The sequence below is a fragment of the Crinia signifera genome, chromosome 5 (assembly GCF_055691185.1).
Source record: "Crinia signifera chromosome 5, ASM5569118v1, whole genome shotgun sequence".
Classification (NCBI taxonomy): Eukaryota; Metazoa; Chordata; class Amphibia; order Anura; family Myobatrachidae; genus Crinia; species Crinia signifera.
Genome location: NC_139221.1, coordinates 220,129,698 through 220,155,350, shown reverse-complemented (window position 1 = coordinate 220,155,350; position 25,653 = coordinate 220,129,698). Strand labels below are relative to the sequence as shown.

General features: G+C 42.6%; 1 protein-coding gene across 2 annotated transcripts in view; it reads left to right on the top strand.

The window, feature by feature from the left end:
- LARS2 (leucyl-tRNA synthetase 2, mitochondrial) overlaps window positions 1–25,653 on the top strand; it is a 202,558-nt gene that overhangs the window by 41,376 nt on the left and 135,529 nt on the right. The window contains exons 2-3 of one of the 2 annotated variants that reach the window (XM_083188552.1): window positions 6,312–6,417; window positions 11,632–11,692. In XM_083188552.1, the coding sequence (XP_083044678.1) occupies window positions 6,350–6,417; window positions 11,632–11,692 (129 nt within the window). In that variant the 5' untranslated portion in view covers window positions 6,312–6,349. The remainder of the gene's footprint in view (window positions 1–6,311; window positions 6,418–11,631; window positions 11,693–25,653) is intronic. The other variant, XM_083188551.1, reaches the window with a different exon arrangement.

Here is a 25,653-nt window from a genome sequence, read left to right as displayed (position 1 = left end):
AATCTTGACTATTTTTTTAAATAAACATAAAAATGATAAATAAAATATCCACACACAAATAAAGTATATACCCTTCACGATAAAGGGTATTTTTAGGGAAGCACCAATAAAGGTTAATTTTTATAATCCCAAATCCCCTTTTCAATTTAATCCAATCTCATATCTCATTCTTTCTCTTGTTCATTTTCTGTAGCACCTGGCAATACATAAATGAGCAAAAATACAAGAAAACAGTGATTGACAGTACAAATAAGGACAAGTACATGGTAAATAAAAAACAGTTGCAGTAGCGGGCACTGATGCTATTTTACCAGTCAAAAAGATATACAGTATACTTAGAGAAGCACATGAGGAGAAAGGGCCCTGCCTGTCAGAGCTTACAGAATGAGTCCTGCACATGCACAGACATCCCACCAGTGGAAATGTGCGTAAAACATTGGGTTACATACATCTCCGAATCAGGCCCTAAGTATATCTATAATTTTAACTGTACCACTGCTTAAATAAGCAGAGATTATCTCACTTGCATTATTCTAGGAGAAGGAGAGCAGATGCAGAGTGACTGGTTTGCATCATCCTAATTACTGTAACAAACAATTATCTAAACAATGTTGTGCTTTCACTCAGTACATGCAAGCTTATAGATACTCACAGTTTCACATATCTCTATACCATATTATTCATTTCATATTATGCATCTTATCGAGTCCTTGTGATGATCACTCACAGCTCTCCTTTACTCCAACACTCAGTGACCATCTTCGTCTGCATACTCATCTCCATCATTGGCCTCAAGCCTCTAGTTGTATGTTGATTGAGTCCTCACTACTTACATTTAAGCTGTAATGTGTATTGAACTGTGGTGCTCTTTATTTGTACTGTATTTTTGTTATTTATTCAATGTTATGCCAAGTTTTGTCTCCCTGTATTGTTCCTTTGTACGGCGCTGCGAAACACTTGTGGCGCCTTATAAATAAAATTATAATAATAATAATAATTGTGAGATAACAGACTCATTTTATAGGGGACCGAGGACACAAGCTTGAGAAGAGATAAGAGAAGCATTGCCGTCTGATTAGACAAGGAGATTGGGTTGGATTGGATATAATGCCTAGTTTGGAGATACATGTAAAAATTAGGGGTGGGGAGACTAAATTTGGTTTGGAAATCCGTGAAAGAGTAATCCTTCACCTGGGTCAAAAACTTTAGAAATTGAGGCTAAGCCTTATCTTTCCAGTGAGTGAAGCCAACATTAGAAAGTGAAGAGGGAGAAGGACAGGTTAACACATAGGTTGATACACGGGAGTAGTGAAAGTTAGTTTGGAGCTTTTTGGTGATGGTGATCCATGCACTGTAAGTATCTGCAAATAAGAGTTTCTCTAATAAAAACAGGTATATCAGTCAGTTTAGAATGTAATTAGGGTAATATGGGGGAAAACTATGCAGTGTCTAGGAGGATGCCGGTTGTTAAAACAGAAATTAACGCATCAATAATTCTTTGCTTTTATTACACTCTGTTTTCTAAAATACTGTTATTATTGCTGAAGATGGCATTAGCTTGTTGCACAAGGTACTAGCCATGGCATATGAGGCCCCTACCCTTTGCGCTAAGCAGCAGGTGGGTGTCAGAAGCAGCAACCATTTTGTCAACTATGACTTGCATAAAAACATTACAAAATGGCTGAAGATTCAGAACAGTGCTGGAAAAGTGATTTCTTATAGAGGATTGTTTTCATTTTATAAGTTTAAGAAATCAATGTTGACAGTATAGTGGAGCAAGGACAGCCAGCTAGTCTCTAAAATATGAGATAAGAAGGTAACGCATGCGTATACCCCAAGGCCACTGAATCTTTCACTAGTAACAAGGAAGTTGGGTTAATTATGACATCACGATTGAAAGCAAAGTTTGCCAATAAGTCTCAATGATTAATTAATGTGATTAAGGTTTAAATATCAGAACTAGAGCAGGAAGGGGCAGGCAGTTGAGGAAGAACAGGCAAGCATGGGGGCTGGAGATAACTATGAATGAGGTTTAATGAGTGATCACTGTGATAGGATTCCATTTTGATTTGAGTTATAATTATTGTGTAAGTATTATCTAATTAATTTTATGTTTCTTGTGTTAGTCTGCATTTGCAAATCCCTGTAATCAAGCTATCTTACAAGTAAAGCATTGTCATACATTTTTTTACAAGTTTGTGTTGGGGTGCAATTTTTTCAGCGTTTGCTGTTATAATTAAGGTTTATAAAGCAATTATATATAACTACGCGTTATCACTGTATACAAACTAGTCCCGGGCAGCCAGTCACCAATATATCTGAAACCTATCGCAGAAGAATACACAGCCAGGTCAGGAAACCACAGACCTCCCTTCTTTCTAGGCAATTGGCATTTGGCAAAAGCCATCCAAGGCTGTTTACCTTGATACAGGAATCGTGAACATATTCAATGTTTTTAAATAATTGGAAAGTAATTGCAATGGAACCATCTGCATAATATAAAAAAAATTGGGAAACAATACACTTTTAATAGATAGTAATCTACCCAAGAGGGAAATAGGCCGGGATTTCCAACTATCCAAATAGCCTTTTAATTTAGAAATAATAGGTGTAAAATTTAGTCTATATAAATTCGAAAGGTCCGCGGAGATATGAATACCAAGATATTTGATAGCAGAAGTTTATTTATGAAAGGGTTGAAGAACAGGTAAAGAATTGAAACCACAAATAGGTAGTATTTCAGATTTTTCCACGTTTATCTGGTAGCCAGAGACAGAATCAAATAAGGAGTTGAGTTCAAGGACAGCCAGTAGGGAGACAGTGGGGTTGGAGAGAAAAAGTATCATATCCTCTGCATATAAAGACACTTTAAGATCATTAGCCTGAATATGAATATCCTCAATTATTGTGGGATTTCTGATGGCGATCGCTAAGGGTTCAATACCACAGCAAACAGTAGCGTGGATAGTGGGCAACCCTGTCTCATACCCCAGGAATTAGGATATTGTGCTGAAGTAGAGCCATTACAACCATTACAAGATATTTATGATAACAGGGCATGATACAAAGTTTTCAACATAGAAAAAAACCAGGGGGAAAACCAAATAAACAAAGATTATGGAAGAGGTAGTCCCAGGTAACAAGATTGAATGCTTAGTTTTAATCATTCTTAATATATTATCTTTTTATTTATCTGTACCCGTTTAAATCTTGTTCTTGTTTTGATGATTTAATACTTATCTTGGTTACAATTCAATGAACATAAAGGAGACTACCTGAATGCCTGAGTCCTGTGTTCTGGAACAAACAAAAATAAAAAATGAAAGTCAAGTGAAACATTCATGATTGCAATGCTCTTCGCTTCTCATATTCAAGATTAGATTAAAAAGTTGTCAGTTTAGAGCAATATTTAACACAGAACAAAAAGAACAATGAGATATGACTCATAGTCGCAAAATGCATCAAGCAGAATCCACCTGCAATGCACAGAAATTGTATATAACTGTGCTATGGAAAGACTCAGTGTTTCCAGCAATCTCGGTTTCTTTGTTCATTTGTGCTTGAAAGTTTGAATAAAAGATCAAGAACTCCATGTTTGCAGCTCACAATGCTTTTGAAAAAGTCAGTGGTCCTGCAGGAAATAGGCTATCTACGGCAAAACCCCGATCTCTGATACATTAGCTAACATACCAAACCAATTTTATCATTTCATTTCAAAATGACAAAGGCACAGTATTTTATTTATCTGAGATGGAAATTCATTGCTGTTCTATAGTATATTGTAGGCATGGCATATTTTAAGATACAGATTAATCAGAAAGCTAATGCTCCAGACTTGCCAAACTATAATAATAAAATTAGGGATGCCAATCCCGGGCATTTTGTAAATTCTGGGATTTGAGATTGAAAAAGGCTCAATCTCAGTATACCCGGGATTGACTTCCCCAGTTTAAAAAAACCCACCGCCTGCCCCACACATTTACTTACATGAGCGGGTGCGGCCGGGAGCGGGGCTGGTGGGGGTTGCAGCCAAGAGCCGGGCAGGCATTGTTGCCGAAAGCGAGGCAAGTGTGGCGGCCGGGAGCAGGGTTGTGGTAGTGTGGCCTTCGTATTGTAACCTCTGATGGGACAGGAGAAGCTGGACAGCATCTGAGCTGGTGATCAGACATAGGCCAGCATTAGACTGCACATGCACAGGCTAATTGCAAAATCCCAGGATTGAAAACTTCAGTCCTGAAATCCCAGTAATTTGGAGCCAGATCCCGGGATTGGCTACCCTAATAATAATAATAATACAAAAAACGATGAATAGTAATGATGATAATAATTATTACTATTTTTATTTGAAAGAGGCAAAATTTGATCTATTCACAAATACAGCACCAATGCAGCTAGAGAGTTAAATGTTGAGGGGAATACAATGTATTATTGTTTTTTATTCACTTCATAAGTGTTAAAGAATGATTCTAGAGGGAGAAGGAGAGTTACTACGGTATATGTAGTAACAGAGAGATCAATGCAGATGCACAATGACTGCAACATATTTGTGAGTAGATCATTGATAATTTTAGTGAGGGAATCTGAATTGTTTGAAGGACGGAAGTCTGATTACAGCGGGAAGCGAGTGGAGAGTCATTGGTCAAGTAAAATGAAATACTCTCCTGTGCATTTGGTGGCTTGTCCGTTTCCTTCTGTGACCTCAAACTACAGAAAAAGCCCGTAGTTGTCAGTATGTAAGTGATTAGATGCATGGACTGCTTAAACGTCAGTAAGTCTTGTTATAATTAGCCAGAACTATACCTTTAAGCATTTCCAGATTAATTTGCTAAACATTGCCTTGTTCTGACCATCGCTTGACACAATCTAATACAGTACTTTGTAATTACTATGTAATTTCCATTGCTATTGGCATTGTCAGCTTTAACATAAGGGGATGCAGATAGAAAAAAATTGAAGATGTATATTCAGAATGTTGACATTTAAAAAAAAAATCAATTTAATTAGGACTGATGGCATCTTCCCTGTATGTGCATTTAGAGGTATTAAAACAATAATAATAATAATAATAATAATAATAATAATAATAAAAAAAGTTTACCTAGGTCCATTTCTAAGAGGCATTTAGAACTGTAGCTACCTCCATCTGCGCTAGCCAGAGATGGATTATGCTAGGTTTAAAGATACTTATGAATGTCGACATTTGACATGTTAATCTGTTGTCTATGTCGACATTCTAAATGTCAGTATTTTGTACCACGCCCCCTTTCAGAAAACAAATATCAAAATGTAAATGAAAACGGTTCTAGTTACATAATTTACTATTATTATTATCATTATTATTACCATTTTAAATTCTTTACTTTTATACTTTTAGTTTATTTTGTACTTTTTTTTTAACCAGCACACTGACTTTCACACTGTACAATGTTAAAGCAACTAGATGTTGTAGGGATTAGAGCATATTTTATAAGCATGCAGTCAATAAAAATGTAGTACATTCATACCTTGGGTTAGCTGGAATTTTTAGTATTACTTGTAGAACTCCAAGCACCAGCAAACCCAATCCTTTAAAAGCAAACTGGGTATTTTGGGAAAGACTAACGAATAAAAAAAAAAATCTAGTGGAGGAGAGTTTTTTTTGTTTTAGTTCCTCCATGGTCTTCACATACAGATGGAGCCAGGCTCATCCTTTGCCGGCGCTCGCCAGATCCCTTTCACTGGTGAGCGCCGGCGATAGAGACTGGGATGCACGTGCGTCCCAGTATCACGGCGGCTGGGCATCGTCTCCCTGCCCATCTCCGCTTCAGGGAGATGCTGCCCAGTTCGAGAGGGGGGGGTGTCAAGGCGGTGAGGGGGACCGGTGGCGACGGCGGGGGAAGCAGCTGGGACCCCCGCCAAGCTCCGTTACCATGGGGTGCGCAAGCATCTCTCTCGCGCGCGCCCCTGGTGGTAGCCGGCTGCTGTTGGGGGATGGAGGTAGAATCGCCATCCCTTGCAAGGATGAGCCGGGCTACATCTGTATGCTTAATGCAAAAGTGCCACCACTTCCCCAGGCATAGAAATAACATAATCCACCTGGATAATTCCAAGCTGGTTTCACGAGTAGCCTTGTTTTTTCCTTTGGTTTTAAATTCACAAGGACATATTTTTTAAAGTAAAGTTATGTTTAAGTGACATTCTGAGTGGCAAATTACAAATATACAGTGATAATGATAGGATTGTAAGATCTATAGACTGCCTAGTATGGCCATTTTTTAATTATTTGAGACACTGTAAAAACTGAAAATAAAATAATTTCTCTTTTTCTCTAGAAAAACATATTTTTCGTCTCCATCCAGGCTTAAACAACATGGACAGCATAAGTCGCTCAAAAACATTGTCAATTTTGTATAGATTTTATACACTATTAAACGAGCGGTATGTTTATGCCTTACAATATTTTATTTATCTGATTAAGTGCCTCTCATCTCTGCTGCCTCTCTCTATCTATGCCTGCGCAGAGCTCTGACACGACATGTGCTGTCCTGTCTGGATTGATGGGATTTCCTTGCATCCGTATTCAGTGTTATTGTATAATAAAAAAACAACAACAAAAAAAAAGTCCATCTCTTAAAGGATGTTTAGAACTGTAGCTACTTCCAGCATTTTACTTCACCCCATCCAGACATATATAGCTTTGTACTGCCATCAGCTTCAGGTGGAATAGTTACAGCTACATTATCCTCACTCCCAGCTCCAGTAATAGAGTAATAGTAATGAACGTCCCACCAGGGAGATGTAGTTTGACCAGCCATCAACTGACCATTGGAGAGTGCATGCTTTGGACATATATATATATATATATATATATATATATATATATATATATATACATATACATATATATATTGCAAACCTCCAACAGATCAACAACCTGATATCCATCCCTGGGGAGGGACATGGATGGATGTCAGGTTGTTGGTCTTTTGGATGTTTGCCCATTGTTGTACTATTCCTGATGATGGTCTTGTGTAGACCGAAACGTGTCGTTACGTCGGATGGTATGTAAACTCGATGCAAATAAAGATGTTACTTTGATTACCTAGACCTTGGTGAGTGCCCATTCCATTTCCTCTATGCTTTATGCTTTGATGTTCATTCCCCCCCCTTTGCACTTTGATGCGATACGAGTGCGGATCCTTTGGAAAGTATATATATATATATATATATGGATAGCAGTTGTGAGTTGGCGCCCTTTTTTATGCCTTTAAGTACTGGGTCTCTATTAGCCTTTGATGAATAATAACATGGATATGAGTAAAGTCCAAAACTTTGTAAATATTTATTAAAAGGTCTTTAAAACCACTTAGTAGTGGTGAATATTCCAGATCATAAAAAGTTTTTCACATTAGCAAACATCTGTTTGCTAATGTGAAAAACTTTTTATGATCTGGAATATTCACCACTACTAAGTGGTTTTAAAGACCTTTTAATAAATATTTACAAAGTTTTGGACTTTACTCATATCCATGTTATTATTCATCAAAGGCTAATAGAGACCCAGTACTTAAAGGCATAAAAAAGGGCGCCAACTCACAACTGCTATCCATATTCTTCTTTCCCCCATCCAACAGGGGTTCTTGTGAGTACGGCAGCCAGAGTATAATATCAAACAAATAAGTGGCGCGAAACAAGAGTCTGTTCTCTATATATATATATATATATATATATATATATATATATATATATATATATATTAAACAATTGGGGTGGTTACAGCGCTATAAACCTTTTGTATGTGGGGCAGCTTAACTGAGTGGTCCGTGCTCAAAAATAGTATTAATCAAAAGTTATAGTTAAGCGCTCTCCTTTGTATGTGAAAATGAGTGACAAGATGCTAATTGTGTGAAGTCAAAATGTTTTTATTAATAAAGTTGCAAACAAATGTACATATGCAAATAAGGTAAATGGTGAGAGCCTTGAATGAGCCCCGTGGGGGAATTGGGGTGCCAGCAGGACCCCTTTCTACCATAAGCCTAACAGGCTTATGTCTCATACAGGTTTGGGTGGTGTGGATGCTGCCAGTGATAAGCCCTTTCGGGTGTAAGGGGTCAGCAGAACCCTTTAACTATAAGCTAGCAGGCTTATGTCTTATGTAGGCAGATGAGCGTGTTGGTGGGGGAAAGGAGTTTGCCTGTGGGGCGGGTGGGTGGAGGTTACAGTCCAGAACAACAACAGGGGCTGGAGGCAAAGTCACTGGATCACTGTGTGGGCTGTGCTGGGTGGCGGCGTCCCGCTCCCAGAAGTCTTACCCAGATGATCCTTTTGCAGAGTATTACGCAGCGGTGCTGTGCTGGAGTCCCGGGCTGTCTGTGCCAGTCCGAGGTGAGGGATGCTCACCCGGCTGGCTGAGATGTTGTTGCCGCTCAGCTGGAAGTGCGGCCTGCACGAGTGATGCGACCCGGACGCTACTTCCGGGTTAGCGCGATGACGTCACCGGGGGACTGAGCGCTCGACTCCGGCTTGGAGGAGACTTTGTTCTGTGTTGGAGGAGATGCTGTAGGATGGTTCTTGCAGTGTGACCAACGCGTTTCAGCCACTGGGGCCTTTGTCAAGGATGGTGCAGATGAGGGTACAGCTTGATTTATGCAGAAGGGGCGTGTCTGTAAACGCAACCATGGGATTTGATTGGTCTGGGTTGTGGGTCTCTGATTGGCTGTTGTGTGGTGTCAATCAGAATGAGATGTGTTCTGTGTATGTGGGACGAGGGGCTGTTAACCCTGTGAGGGCTGGATGTCAGTTCTTGTGTGGTGGATGGTGCAAGTAAGGGGTGATATCTTGGTTCTTAAGTATTGGAGATGAGGTAGTGGGAGAAGTATCAGTTTATTGTGTGTTAGTGGGTAGTTGCAGGATGGATAATAATAGGTGAAAATCACAGTGTCTGTTATAGTATGTACACACGGTTTGATATGGCTTCCGATGTTGACGATATCGTCAACATCGGAAGCCATATCGCATACATATCGCATACTGATTGTATGCATTGTAAGGGCTTCCTAGCCCGATGCGCGCTCCCGTTTAAGGAGAGATCGGAGGGGAGATAGAGTGGGCAGCACACTCTATCTAGCACAAATCGCAAGCATATCGCATGCATCGTATGTGATTTGCGATATGCTTAAGATGCGATGTGCTATACGATTTCCAGGGCCCTGTCAATCATCCTGTTGTTAAGTCAAAATCGCTTAGTCAAAATCTTAAGCAAATCTTAAGGCACATAGGAAATCGCATAGTAAATCAAATAGGAAATCGCATAGCAAATTGTATGGTAAAAAGTCAAAATCTTAAGGTGGCCATACATCAGAAAGATATTGTACCCAATCATACAATCTCAACTGATTGTAAGATGGATTGTATGCAGATTGTGTGCACATCTTATGTACATAATCATACAATCAATCAGCAGATGGATTGTATGACTGATTGTAAGATGGATTGTATGCAGATTGTGTGCACATCTTGTGTACACAATCATGCAGTAGATGGATTGTATGATTGATTGTATGATCGATTGTGTGTAGATTGTGTGTCCAAAAACCACCAAGGACTGCCGGGGATTTCAAGGGAAATTGTACACAATCATGAGCGCAATCGATCTTAAGATCGATCTTTCTGATGTATGGCCAGCTTTAAGCATATCTTAAGGCATATCTTAAGGAGTAGAGAAAAAAAAGGGAAAAGTAAAAATCGGACAAAACATCGAATCGTACATCGGATCGCACAGAACATCGAACCGTGTGTACACACTCTTAGTTTGTTTACATTTTCATTTTATAAACAATGGGGTTAGGACTATAGGGTTTAGCCCAAGTGGCTGTTATGAAAATCAATGTTGAGTCCTTTGGGGTTAAGTGTCTTGATGGTATAAATCCAGAAAAGCTCTCGTTTTTTGAGAGTGTCTATATGATTACCCCCTCTCCAATTTTTAAGGGGGGTCTCTATTCCCATGAAGAATAGATCCTTGGGGTCGCTGTTGTGTTGGTTTTTATAATGTAGGGATACGCTGTGATTTTCATATCCTATGCGGATGTTCCTAATGTGTTCGTATATGCGCTGTTTGAGTGTGCGTGTGGTCCTTCCTATGTATTCTAGACCACAAGGGCATCTCAGAAGATATATCACCCCTGTGTGTTCACATGATGTCTGTTGTGCAATTTTGAATGTTTTGCCTGTTGTTGTGGATGTCCAGGCCTGGACTTTCTTAGTGGATTTGTTAGTCATGTTCTTGCAGCCCGTGCATCTTCCACAGTAGTGGAAGCCTGTAGTGTGGTCAATGGTTGTCTGGGTCAGAGTTTTAGGTTTAATGTGGTTGTGTACCAGTCTTTGTCTGATGTCCGGGGCTTTTCGGTAGGTGATTTTTGGTTTGTCAGGTATTGAAGGTGTGAGGTCACATACAAAGGAGAGCGCGTAACTATAACTTTTGATTTATATATATATATATATATATATATATATATATTAGTAAATACTGCTAGTACATGCATGATACCAGATTAATAACAGGAATGCACTGTAGAGAATACACTATAGTCCTGTGCAGTAGTAAATCAAAGGCACAGTCTTGAACATGATCCCTAGATGAGGTGCTGGAAATGACAGAGTATACTTACTGGCTGTCTGGCCAGTCGCAGCAGTACTGTAGAGGTTGGGTGACTGAGGGCTAAGGACGCCTGGTTTAGTCGAGGCCAGGCAGAACTCACAAGCATTCCTAGGGGGCCGCGTACTGACAGTGTCCATGGTATGGGTTAGCACAGTGACTAGGCTGTGACAGTGTCACTGTGACCCAGTGAAAGCAGACACTAGGCAGTTACTAAGGTGGGGGTTGGGGGTACTGATATATAATGCATTCACTAACTGTGGGGTGTAAAGTACTGTCACTGCTAAATCCATCCACTCTATTCCTCTCCCTGTTCACAGCACAACCCAGTAACAATGTATGGTGCTGGCTCAAATTTTAAAAGAAGTACCCTCCATTAAACAGCCTTAACCACTTGGGTTGTTTCTGTGGTAAAGTCTCCACTGCCCCAAAATAACATATTTTATAAGTTTCTAGATCCATGTGTTATTGCTGAAAAATGGGTCTCTGAGGACTGCTTATTGTGGATTTTGCTTTGCATGCTTGAGACTCGAGAAGTATAATCCCCAATAAGTGCTAGCTCACAGGGCTAATTGGATAACCTGGGGAAATCCATTAACTGTAGTTGTTCACTTGAGTTAATAGGATATTCCCCTTGCTTAGAATGATGTGTATGGTAGACTTAGCGCCTATGCATGCAACATAGCCCCTGATAATTAAGAGTCCAACTTTTAAGATGGCAATGGTTGAATACTAGGTGGCTCCATCAGGCCCCTGCTAATGGCCTATTGCAAACATGTATGATAGGCCTGTAGGCACCTTATAGAGGTTGTTAATCTCCACTGTGTTTGCTCTCTGTTATTTTCACCTTTACAGACCTGGGTTTTTCCCAATTATGTCAGATCCAAGTCTTGTGACTAATGAAAGCTAACATTTTTTAAATTGGCTTTATTTGACAATACAGTCTTCTGTTAATAAAATGTATTAAAACATCAGTGTTATGTAATTGTATATTGCAGTAATATTGAGAACATGAGGCAGCAGCTGGAAAGGATAGGCCTGTCATTTAGCTGGGATAGGGTAAGTGAAGAACGTTGATTTTTTTTTATATACAGGTTGAGTATCCCTTATCCAAAATGCTCGAGACCAGAAGAATTTTGGATAACGGATTATTCCGTATTTCAGAATTTGGTACTTGTGTATTATCTGGGCGCCCGATTTTTTCATCTTAAGTGATTGTACAACCAAAAATCGGTCGCATCGCATGTACATTGTACAGGCACCCAGATGCCTGATTCCTATGTCAAATGCCCCCCCCCCCCCCAGACCCAATTTTTGATTGTACACCCACCCTGATGGGTAATGATTAGGTCAAGTGCCCCCCATTGTTAATGCCACCCCACGATCAACGGCAACCCGAAGCGTGGCGAGCCTGCGAGGGGCGGCGGTACGCGTCCTCTGACCTTTTCATACCCCAGTATCCACGTCGGCATGGAGTTGATTTTATATAGTGTGGCAAGCGCAGCGAGCCACCGAGCCCGAAGCGTGGCGAGTGCACGTGGGTTACTACACAATCCGCTGCGCTCGCCACGCTTCGGGCTCGTATTCCGCATCCCCTCTTCAGGCTCGGTGGCTCGCTGTGCTCGCCTCACTATATAAACTATACTCCACGCCGACGTGGATACTGGGGGTATGAAAAGGTCGGAGGACGCGTACCGCCGCCGCTCGCCAGCCTTCGGGTTAGCGTTGATCGTGGGGTGGCATTAACAATGGAGGGGCATTTTACCTAATAATTGACCATCAGGGTGGGTATACAATTAAAAATCTGGGGGGCCATTTAACATTGGGTCCAAATACGGTCAGTCGCGTCGCATAGCATCGCATCGCATCGCATACCATTGTAATGGCATGCGATGCGACCGATTTTTACATTGTGAAAATCGGGTCCCATCGCGTCTCGCATACCTTAAGTCATGGGTCCTCAAACTGCGGCCCTCCAGATGTTGTGAAACTACAAATCCCAGCATGCCTTGCCACAGTTTTGCTATAAGGGAGTGTTAAAACTGTGGCAATGCATGCTGGGGTTTGTAATTTCACAACATCTGGAGGGCCGCAGTTTGAGGACCCATGCCTTAAGTAGTGGCATGCGATGAAAATATCGGGCGCCCAGAAATTTTTTAATATTTCAATGCTGTATCTTGAGGTATGTTGCACTTATGTTGTACAAACACATCAAACACATGACATACACACAAATATATTTTGTTTGTGCGTAAAACAAGGTTTCAAAACATGAAACAAATTTTGTGTACGATCTCAGCCACTGAATTTAAATGCCAATCAATCATTTTCTTGCACACATTTAGTGTCAGTTACATATCATATCCTCAATAGTGCTGTTACAAATGTAGCGAGGCGAGCCCCGTGAGGGGACGTGGCTTACTTAACATGTATTCCGCGTCCCCTCGCGGGGCTCGCCACGCTTCGGGCTCGGTGGCTCGATACGCTTGCCACACTATCCAAAATCGACTCCACGCCGACTTGGATAGTGGGGGTATGAAAAGGTCGGAGGACGCGTACCGCCGACCCTCGCAGGCTCGCTGTGCTCGCCACGCTTCGGCTTGGCGTTGATAGTGGGGGTGGCGTGGACAATGGGGGTGCATTTAACATTGTAAGCACCCAATTAAAAATCGCATCGCATGCCATTTGCTGGCATGCGATGCTCTGCGATATTTAATTGTACATTTTGGGTCATTTTCTGAATATCGCATTGCATCGCATACCATCGCATACCTTATGGCATGGTATGCGATGGGCGCCGTGCTAGGAAACAAGTACCTAATTATCTAAATTAAGTCAGTGCATGCAGTAAAAATCTAGTCAAATTGCTTAGCAAGTGACTGCAAATCTCTCTGTGTGTACAGAATGAGAGATATTGATCACAATCTCTCATTCTGAACCATTAACCTGACTTTTTTTGCTTAAGCAAAATTGCATAGCAAAATCGCTTAGCACAAATCTCTGCATATGTATGTGCTCCCATGGGAGATCTGGACTCCAGGAAATCGCCTACCCTAAATAACTTAGCAAATATGCTTTGCACACATCTCTACGTGTGTATGCCCTTATCAATTCATACAATCTGCATTAAATTTGCACTATATAGTCCTTGCTGCCCTGTCTATCTGGGTTTCGATTTGTGCTATCATGGGAGCGCGCATTGGGATCGCAAAGTAAAAAAACCTGTGCGATCTGCATGCGATTTTGACTATATAGTCAAAATCTAATGTCAAATCTCATCGTGTGTACACAGCATTAGGTGAGCATTCAATTGTCATCCGTAATTTACAATTTGCTAATAGGTCCCCCAGGGTTTTCCAGTTAACCCTGAAGGCAGCCCAACACCGACACTTATCAGGGATGTTTCCAGGACCCGCTGAAGTACTGTTTTCGCATTCCTGTTGGCAAAACATAGATCTGTTAAATTATTAGGGATCCTGCTTTTTTGGGGGACCAATAACATGTAATTGTTTGGGGTGGAAAAAACTGACTCTAATTGGATGTCCTGTGAAAACATAATTGCGGTAAAACCATATGTTTACCCTCTTAAAATTACTGCTGACCATTATATTCTTCCTTCCCGGGGCTATTCAATACACTGATATGCTCCGTTGTTGCAATCATGTCTGGATCCTATGTGTTTTTAGCCAAAAAGAGGAATTGACCAGAAGCAATAACATCGGGACATAAACTCCTGTAAAAGCCCATTTTTTTTTTTGTTTATCCCAAAACATATTCAGGGTTAATTGAATTCCACACTTGGGATCCACATTCATGTAGAGCATCTGGAATATGATGTTGGTCTGTACCTCTGTCCTTGAGGACTCACTTTAATGATAACTTTTACAGTAAATGTACGTTGCATTGCACAGAATTGGCATATCCCTTAGATCCATCAAATTGTGCCTGAGAATACATTTGACAGCTTCGGTGAGTGGATCATCTGCTTTTTGTGTGGGGAGATATTCACTGAGCAGACAAGGAGTGCACCCACAGCTGGGGAGGAGGCAGAGACATCTCATTCTGTAGCTATAATTACTGCTGCTTCCATGTGACACTAGTCTGTATACAGTATCTCAGAGAGAAAGAAATAGAAAATTTGCTTTCAAATTTTTGGTTTCATTCTTGCCCGATTACATAAAATTCTTAAAACATAAACATAGAAAAAGATTAATACAGTAGATCTTCAGGATCGGCTCTAATGTTGATATATAACATATCTCTTATATATTTAGCCAGAACTGTCACTCTGTGACTGTGTGTATAACGCTGGGCGGAGTTATAGAGTGACAGATCAAATAGCAAGAGAAGGAGATACCCATGTGATGATCACACACACACTGCTGTATCTACAGTAACTACATACATGCTACATGTCACTGCCCATGTGATTAAACAGAGAATAGATGACAGGGAACATGCTGGAGGAGAGAAGCTGACACAGGTGAGGAACAGCCAGCTGCTGGGATCAGTGTAGTTCTGTACTACAAATCCTTCCATTCCCCACCACCATGCTGCTAGAGACTACAACTCCCTGCATGCTGTGCGGTAAAGGGCGGCCTCTGATTGACTGGATGCAGCTTGCCTATGGACTATGCATGTGATAGAGGAAGCTTAGCAGTGGCTATGAAGAGGGCTGAGCATTATCCCAAGTGATGCCCAATACTGAGCAGTGCAGCCTCCCCCTGCTCTGTGCCTCCTCTTCTGCTGCCTATAATGTACCCTAGCACTACTGATATATATATATATATATATATATATATATATAAACATACATACACACACCTTAGCACTAGTGATTTCTATAAATATATATTTTAACACTACTTAGTCAGCGTGACAGATTGGGTAGCCTATCAAATAGATGTGATGAGCGATAGAAGGTGTATCCCCAGCTCCCCCCCCCCTTGATCCCCCAGCTGTATCCCCACTTTCCACCACGCTCCCCCCAGCAGCATCCCCCGCCATCTCTCGGCTCTGTCTATCCACAGCTATCCGCCCATTAGAGGGCCTAGAGCCGGCACCTATCATGGGCGGCATGCTGCCTGTGACCATGCCTGAGTGGCCAGAAGCAAGTGACAGGCGACGCCACTCCCCGCTCGGCCATAAGTGCATGGAGGGGAAGCAGAACACCACCCACAGTATCCCCGCACCCGCCACCCCACCCACACAAACCCCTAACCACCTTCCCCCACCCATAGCCTCTTTGCACCCAGCACTCACCCACGCAATAAATGCGCTCACAGGTTAAGGGGGCGCAGCCCCTTACGATGAAGTGAAGAGCACCCGTAGGACGCGGGTCAATGTAAACATGCTCGCTGGGCTCCGAACATGTGCAGCCCAGCGAGTAATTCTGAATTAGGTAATATAGTACAGTGCAGGTGCCGGGGTGGCATTACATGGACTTTGGAGCTTAGAGAGTCAGTTAGAATGACCCCCATTCTCCAGGAGACCTGCCTCTCTCTGGGACAGGACAAACTCTGGGACAGTGTCTCCTAGTGACCCTAGTGCTCAGAGACTATATCTGTACTGGCTACTCGTGCGGTGGGGGCCCAGATGTGCACCAGCCTCTTCCTCTCTTGATGCACCTCTGATTACAGGTAACAAACTTTTTGGTACTAGCATAATGGTATTGCTTCCAGTGGGCTCAAAAGGAAATCTGGTTTGTGCCTTTTTATGCCAATAGCACTTTCATAGGAAACAAATTGCATATTACTTTTTGCTGTCTGTATTTTTATAACACAAATCATTTATCATGCTAAACCAACCTATAAATGATTGCTGCTTTGAAATTACATCCCAAATGAAATCCCATACCTCTGGCAACTTGGACCCTATAACGCATGGGTCTTCAAACTGTGGCCCTCCAGATGTTGTGAAACTACATGTTCCAACATGCATTGCCACATTTTTTCCTATAAGAGCATGTCAAAACTGTCAGGGCATGCTGGGACATGTAGTTCCACAACATCTGGAGGGCCACAGTTTGAAGACCCATGCTATAACGCTTACACCATAGCCTTATTTTTCATGATATTTTTTTTATGAATGTAATGTGTTAAACCTTCTAACTGCCATACATCTTTTCTTTACAAGAGATTACATTGTATCACAATCTAGCATAAGCTGTCACTATTGTCCACCAAAATAATGTCACTTCTCACAGTGGATCCGCAAAACACAGTGTTGAAGTACATCTTGCAAACAATTCATTCTTCTAGCACAGCGTGATTTCAGCAACATCCTCGTCTCTCGTACAATGCCAATATGTCTTTATGCTGCCTGTGTTATTAGCTCTGCATTACAGCAACAGCAAGCAGAATTCACTTTATGGATTCTCTGTGGAGCTTGTAGACTAGAACATCCTGACAGTTAAAGGAATTGTGTTGTTAAGTGTTCACCATGTTATATTATGTGCATCCCAACAGTAATACTCCCTGGCACACATGCGGAGTGGAGATATAGCTGTCAGTATATATGTAAAGCAGCTGCCAGTCTAACCTGGAGCACTCTTTTATTTTCTAGTTACTGTAATTGTAAATAAGGAACAACAATGCTCTATGGCTCAATATTGGCATACTTATATAATGTAACTACATGTTTTTTATGGTATACATTATTCTTAGGCGTTGTCTTTCATTTAAAGAAATGCAAGTTATGGTTTGTTTTTCAAAGTGGATACAAAGCAAATATACCTGCAGAATCTTGTTGGAGAATATATGTGTGTGTGTATGTATATTATATATATATATATATATATATATATATTTCTCTTTCGTCCATCCTGGTGACACCGCTCAACCATGGGATGTAGGAGGGTATGCAGGAGCAAGGCACCTATGCGGACTTCCCTTCCCAGAATTCCTCAGTTCGTTTTAGGTGCCCATCCGAGTGGGTGCTGTGCTGACTGGCTGCGGACGTTTTTGAGTAGGGTAGCTAGATGTTTTTTATTTTATTAATTTCAGTAATGTTTTACTTCCACAGGAAGTTTATACACACTGAGAGCACAGCAGAGGCTGACAGAAGTGCGTCCTGTCAGCTCTCTGTGTGCAGAGGGACGCTGTCTGCTTGGGGTGTCCTGAACGGATCTTGGGGAATAGGCCACCCGCTATGGCGGCCACCATTTTAATGAGCTTACAGGCTGAAATCCTTAAAAGGAGTTGAAGCCTATTACAGGAGTCCAGCGCAGCTGGATGCTTCCAAGTGGTCCCAGAAGGAGGGGGAGGCACAGGAGGTGAGGAGAAACACTGGTGGGAGCGGCTGAAGGGGGAAAAGGCACCAATAGGCTTCCTTCCCCGCTGAAGCAAAGACTTGGTCTCTTCCTGCTCTCTGTTCTGGCGCCCTTTCTCCCCATACTGCTCTCTGTTCTGGCGCCCTTTCTCCCCATACTGCAGAGCTGAAGGAGGATTTCATTGCAGTGCAGAGTGGAAGTTTCTCCTGGGCAGCGCTTTCCCAGCATTGTTGCAGGTCATGTAGGACACTGCACAGAGTGTTCATAAGATGAATGTATTTATGGAACAACTTGCCAAAACCCCTAAGGTTACTCCACCGAGACACCCCTTATCTACACCTCCCCTGTTGAATTTAGATTCTGATGATGAGGGTGTGTGTGCGTGGAAGATGTCTTTTGGGACCAGAAGTAGGAAGTTTAATCTTCTGTCCCAGGTATTGAGGATTTGATCCTGGCAGTTAAGCAGACATTTTAATCTTTCAGAAGAGGATAAAGTACCTGCTCATTGTGTTTTCAAGAAAATACGCAGAGATTCTGTGACGTTTCCCTCGGATGAGGGCATGATTTCTTTACTGGCTGAAGCATGGAAAACTCCTGACGAGGCTTCTCATGCCTAAAAGTTTTGCTAACATGTACCCAATGCCAGAGGAACATGTAAAATTATGGGAGAAAATCCCTTTAGTGGATGCGCCTGTGGCCAGGTTGTCTAAATCCACGGCTTTACCGATCCAGGGGCGTGCTGCATTTAAAGACCCTGTGGACAAGAAAATTGAAGGATGCCTTAAGGCGATGTTTGAAGGAGTGGGTTTACCCTACGCCCTATTATTGCCTCTGCATGGGTTTCCAAGGCTATGATTAAATGGGCTGAAGCTCCAAGCCTGACTCTGAGGCCTTTGGATTGGCTGAAAAGCTTAGGTGTGTCACAGATTATGTATGTGAGGCTGGGAAAGAAGGCGCCAAGATGGCGTCAAAAGTGTCGGCCACATCTGTGACAGCATGAAGCTCTGGATTAAAGCTTGGAAAGCAGACAGCGAATCCAAGAAATCACTTGAGGCCTTGGCTTTTAAGGGAGAACTGTTTTTCGGGACAGAACTTGAGTCCATTAAAAAGCAAACCACGGGGGGAAAGAGCACTTTCCTTCCCACCACAGGTTCTCTCCATCATTTCCCAGGGTTACAGAATAAATCATGGGACCTTCCCCAAATAGATTTCTTCCAAAACCTTTACCTCGGGAAGCTCGCCTGCAAAAAGCTCTCTTCGGGGCGGCAACGTCTCTTCTCGAGAAGGGAGTGGTGGTCCCGGTACCTCAAGGATTTTATTCGGTACTCTTTACCTAGAAGGGCGTCGGGGGTAAAAAATCGCGGCCATCGCGGGTAAATCGCGGGTACATTAAAAACGGGTGCCCGCGATGACCGCGATTTTCCCATAGGGATCAATGTTAAAATCGGTGATTGACCGCGATTTTAATGTTAAATGCCTCAATGCCCGCGATTTGGCCATAGGAATCAATGTTAAATGGGCCACAGAGCCCTAATAGTCACCGTGAACTCTGAAATGGCCCCCACAATTGTTAACGCCACCCCACGATCAACGTGAACCCGAAGCGTGGCGAGCGCAGTGAGCCCGCGAGGGGCGGCGGTACGCGTCCTCCGACCTTTTCATGCCTTACTATCCACGTCGGCGTGGAGTTGAGAATAGAATAGTGTGGCGAGCGCATTCGATGGTCGCGATGGTCGCGATGGGCGCCCTTCTAGGTAAAGAGTACCTTTTATTCCATTCTTTTCTTGGTATCCAAACCAGATGGGTCCTTCAGACCCATTCTAAATTTGAAATCTTTAAACCTGCACCAGACCATTTTCGCATGGAATCTCTCCGATCAGTGCTGTTAAGCATAGAGTCAGTGAAAATTTCTAGCATCAGTGGACATCCAAGATGCTTATCTGCATTAACCTATCTGCAAGGAAAATCAATCTTCCTTTTGGCCTGGCCACAGCGCCAAGAGTCTTCACAAAAGTGATGGTTGTCATGGCAGTGGTTCTCAGGCTAAAAGGGATAGTGATTATCCTGTATTTGGACGTCCTCCTGTTGAAAGTGGAGCCGGCGGAGAAGTTGCAGGAACACCTGGCCATTGCGACACAGTTTTTCCAAGACCATGGATGGTTGATAAATCTCCCAAAGTCTCATTTGACACCCACACAGAGACTTCAGTTTCTGGGGGTGATTTTGGACACACACCTACATCGTGATTTTCTTCCGGAGTCCAAATCATTGGACATTCGGCAGTTAGTTCTGTTCATCCTTCAGTCTCCAAATCCAACAGTTTGGCAGGATGCTAGGCAAGATGGTGGCAACCTTTGAGACACTGCAGTTTGCAAGGTTTCACTCAAGAACATTTCAGTGGAACATTCTGTCATGTTGGTCAGGAAATTCAAAGACCATGAAACATGAACAGCTGTTGCTGTCTCAGGAGATAAGGGAGTCATTGATCTGGTGGACGGATCTGTAGTCTTTGCAAACGGGGCGTTCCATTGGCTCATGGGATTGGCTGGTCATTATGACCGATGCCAGTCTCAGGGGCTTGGGGGCGGTAGTCCTACACCTGAGGTTGCAGGGTCTGTGGTCCAAGGAAGAATCCAGGCTGCCGATCAACATCTTGGAGCTCCTGGTGGTTTGGAACACCTTTCTGCAGGCAGAGGATCTCCTGAGGGGATCTCCTGTACGCATACAATCAGACAATGTGGCGTACCTGAACCATCAGGGTGGACTAGCAGAAGGATGGCAATGCAGGAAATCTTGCGGATTTTCCAGTGGGCAGAGCTGCTGGAAGGAGAGTTAGCGCTACATCAGGAAGTCTTTCAGGAGATAGTGACTCTCTGGGGGCTCCCAGAGATAGACTTGATGGCGTCCAGGCACAACTGTCAGGTTCCCAGGTTCTGCTCTCGGACCAGGGATCTGACCGAGTGGGCAGTGGATGCCATGACAGTTCTGTGGCATTTCAACCTTGCCTACGTTTTCTTTCCGTTCCCTATGATTCCACGGGTCCTAAAGAGAGTGAGGACGCAAGAGGTATAAATCATTCTGATTGCACTAGATTGGCCCAGGAGGTTGTGGTATTCAGAAATACTGAGGTTGTGATGTCTTCCTCTTCGACCGCACTTGCTCAAGCAAGGACCGTTTCTGCACCTGGACCTAGCTCATCTAAATTTGACAGCCTGGCTTTTGAAAGGGTTTTTCAGAAGCGGTTATCCAGACTATGCTCAGGGCTCGCACGCCTACATCGGCTGCAAATTATCATCGTGTCTGGAAGATCTATATCAGGTGGTGTGAGCGTCAAAAGGTGCACACCTCTAGGTTCAAGATCTCTAGACTGTTAGAATTTCTCCAGGATGGGTTTTCAGCAGGGCTTAGCCTGCAGTCTTTAAAGGTACAGTTGTCGGCTTTATCCATTTTCTTTCGGAAAAGTGTAACCCTTTTGCCTGAAGTACAGACCTTTTTGAAGGGATTCATGAGGCTTAAACCTCCATATAGGCAGCCTTGGGACCTGTCTTTAGTTTTGTCAGTATTACAGAAGCCTCAATTTGAGCCTTTAAGGTCGGCTTCAATTTTTGTCTTGGAAACTACCTTTTTGTTGGCTATAGCTTTGGCTATGCGAGTTTCGGAATTGGGGGCCTTGTCTTGCAAGTCTCCGTTTCTGAAATTTCATTATAACAGGGCTGTGCTTCGTACAGTGCCTATGTTTCTACCAAAGGTAGTGTCAAGTTTTCATTTAAACCAGGAGATTGGGCTTCAGGTGTTTTGCCCTCCTGAGGAGGCCAGAAATAGGGACAAGTTGAATAAACTGGACGTTGTTCGCGCTTTGTGCATATACGTTGAAAGGGTAAAGGATATCCTTAAAACACATGTGCTTTTAGTGCTATATGACGCACATAAGAGAGGGTGGTCTGCTTCTAAGCAGACCATTGCCAGATGGTTAAGGTCAGTAAATGCCTTTGCCTACACTAAGGTAGGCAGACCTATTCCTTCAAAGATTAATACCACCAGGTCAGTTGCTTCCTCTTGGGCTGTGCGTCATGAAGCTACAGCTGAGCAGTTGTGCAGGGCTGCCACCTGGTCCTCTGTTCATACCTTTACCAAATTCTATAGGTTCCATGAGTTCGCGTCGGAGGACGCTTCATTTGGGCAAGCAGTGATGAGAACTGTAGGCCTGAGTGTATCCTCCCAAAGGACCGGCTCTTGAATGTCCCATAGTTGAGCTGTGTCGCCAGGATGGACAAAAGAGAAAAGGGGATTTTTGTTAGAACTTACCGTTTGAATCCCTTTCTCTGAGTCCATCCTAGTGATCCCCCCCTTACGCTCAGTACGTTTATACCGTTCATGTGTTGTCATGTTATTGGTTATGTTGATTGTGCATATTAATATGTTCAGGCGTTGTACTGAGTAATGTATCCTAGTGTGCTTTAGAAGTTGAACTGAGGAATTCTGGGCTGCAGAAGGGAGGAGCCTGCCTCTTAAAAAAAGTCAGAATTGGTGCCTTGTTCCTGCCTTGTTCCTGCGGACCCTCCTACATCCCATGGTTGAGCTGTGTTGCCAGGATGGTCTCAGAGATATATTACAAATATATATATATATATATCATAAATCTGATGAAGGTTAAGTAAACCGAAAACGTTTACGTAAAGTTGCTGAGTGGTCTTTTGTAGTGAGCGAGTGCCGCCGTTCTGCATATATTTATATATTTATATTGTAGTGTTATATACAGGTTTGCAAAAGTATCATACAGTGTGTTCACGAATGCAATGATATATTGTGTGTAAGAACCCAAGAGGAGCTTTAGAAATGACTATATAATTTATTCTCTCAGAAAGCATAGTGGATGCCTGGAAGTGCTTGTAGACAAATACTTGATTACCAGCAGGGGGTCCTAATGTTAATCCAGCTCAGCAAGTACACTGCATTATTGTTTATACAAGGCCATCAAAAGTTTTATTTTAATAATATGATTCAAATCAGTTGTAAATGTTAGCAATCAATCTAATGCTTTTGCTCAGTCAAGTGGAAGTTACAATTAAATAAGCCTTTTAAAGTAATCAGGATACTATATAGACTACATAGAAAAGGCAACTGCCTTCTGCATGTGTATTTCTCATCATCCCGGCAGTTTGATGAAATTCTGACTAGCAATCATTGACTTCACAGCGTTTGTGGTAAAATCCCATTCTCTGTGCATTACATCATGAATGCATATGTACTAAGTACCTGCGTACTTACATTTATTGGTATTTTTAGGTGCTGCCTTTTTGGAGCAAAATACACACTAGAGCAGCGGTTCTCAAACTGTGGGTCCTGACCCCGAAGTGGGTCCCGACCACCTCAGAATGGGGTCACGTCTCCATGTTGGTGACAATCAGATTAATGTGTCTGTGGAAGGGGGAACAGGGGATAACTCATTAAGCAAACACCCTCTACTTCCCCCTTCCATCCCCCGTTCCCTTTTCTATCCCCTCATTACCCACTGCCTCCCTGTCACAATAGCGGGTACTTCAATTCACTGACCACACATGTGGCAGGCCATTCTGTAGTAACTTGCTCGGGTCCTGTAATAATTTTTATTGTCTGACGGGGTCCCAGAGCAAAAAAGTTTGAGAACCCCTGCACTAGAGGATATTGTGAACAATTTCACTCAGAAAGGGCTTTCTGAGCTGTATTGTTGGTACTTGTTTCCTAGAACGGCGCCCAGATTTTCTACATATGGCACCGTAGGGAAATCGCATCGCATCCCATGGGCCATTATAGCGGCATGCAATGCGATTTCTCAATGTAATTTTTTTAATGGTCTTTTTTCCTCCACTATATCACATCGCATTGCATCGCACCTCCTGCCATGCCATTAGCTATACAATTATATGATTGTATGTCCTAAAAATAGGTTTTACGCACCCCCCTACTATCCATGCCACCCCGAAGCGTGGCGGCAGAACGCGTCCTCCGACTTTTTCATACCCCCACTATCCACGTCGGTGTGGAGTTGATTTTCTATAGTGTGGCGATCCCAAAGCGTGGCTAACGGACGCGGATTACTTTAAATGTGGGGCTCGCTGCGCTCGCCATGCTTTGAGCTTGCCACACTATATAACATCAACTCCACGCCAACATGGATAGTGGGGGTATGAAAAAGTCAGAGGACGCGTTCCACCGCCGCTCGCCATGCTTCGGGGTGGCGTGGATAGTTGGGGGGGGGTTGCGTAAAAACTATTTTTAGGACCTATACAATCGTATTATTGTATACCTATTGTAATGGCAGCACATTCCCTATAAAATTTTGCGGGAGATGCGATGCGATGCCCTGTGGCACACAGAGCAGTGAATAAATTACATGAAAAAATCGCATTGCATGCGATTTCACTACGCAGAATAGCCCACTAAGAAAATAGCTTAGTGGGCGCTGTTCTAGGAAACAAGTACCGTATTGTTCACAATATCGTCTAGTGTGTACAGTCAATATCCTTAACAATGCACACTCTTGCCTGTTCAGTGGGTCCCAGTGACGTCACTGAACAATATTGTTTACCAATATCATTCAGTGTGTACACGCAATATCGGGATCCAGAAACAATATTGTTTTTCAAAATAAATGATAAGAAGGGAGATAAGGCAAAAAGCAGTCAGCAAACTAAATTCCACAATCTATTGGGACACCTCCGCCCACTTGCTGAAGGAGATACCAAGAGGTTGTTTGAAAACATTGTTGTATCACTAATTTGGTAGGAGTAGGAAGGGTATAAATATATTTAGCCCAACAACTAAACAGGGCAGGAGTCAATCTCTCTTTATCAATGGATGCCTCCAACCAGTCCATAGTAAACAAGAACATCAGTCTTGAGGTAGCCGGATGCATGAATCCATTGATGCAGCAAAATGGCCTTTTTACCTACTGCAGCAAGTAAAACAATAAGTTTTTTGTCGGTAATGGAAATAGCTGGCTGATCAACTGTGTCCAAAACAAGCCCAAGATATAGTACAGTGGAAGGCTATGCCCAGGACTGAGGAGCCATAATTATGCAATGCACAACAAAATGTCTGAACAGCAGTGCAGCCCCAAAGGCAATGTATGAGATCAGCTTCTGCTGCAGGGCATTTATTACATCCTGCCCACTCCGCTGGGCCCATCAAGTAGCTCTGCTTGGGTGAGACATATTCCCTATGTAATAATTTATAGGCTACTTCTTGGTATATATTAGCTGGTATAAGTTTTAAAGTCTTATAAAAGGTGTCTAGTAAAATTTAATTTGTAAGAGTAGGGACCTGGGATGTCCATTTGTTAAGTTCGGGGAGGTCCGTACCGGGGTCTAGTTCTATACGAATGTGGGCATATATCACAGAAATATAATTTTTAGAACGTACTATATAAGAGAATCAATGGGGTTAGGGAAATCCTGTGTTTTTAACTTATGTAATATGGAATGTACTGTAAATAGTGCAGTAAACCTCACTGCATGGTGTATAACAATAGGAGTGATTGGTAAGCCAATGTCCATGCAGAATCTTCAAGCCCTCCTGCTTTGGAAATGAAGGAAATATTATTAGAGCATCATGCCTTATAATATTAAATAAGAGCACAGGGTCTGTTAGGATATGGGAGCAGAGAATGGTGAAAGCCTCCTTTGCTGTGGAGTAGGGAAGATGGCTTGTAGCTGCATAAGTTGTGCCTGAGTGGCGAGCTAGGTCCAGAGAGCAGCCAAGGGTGCATGTG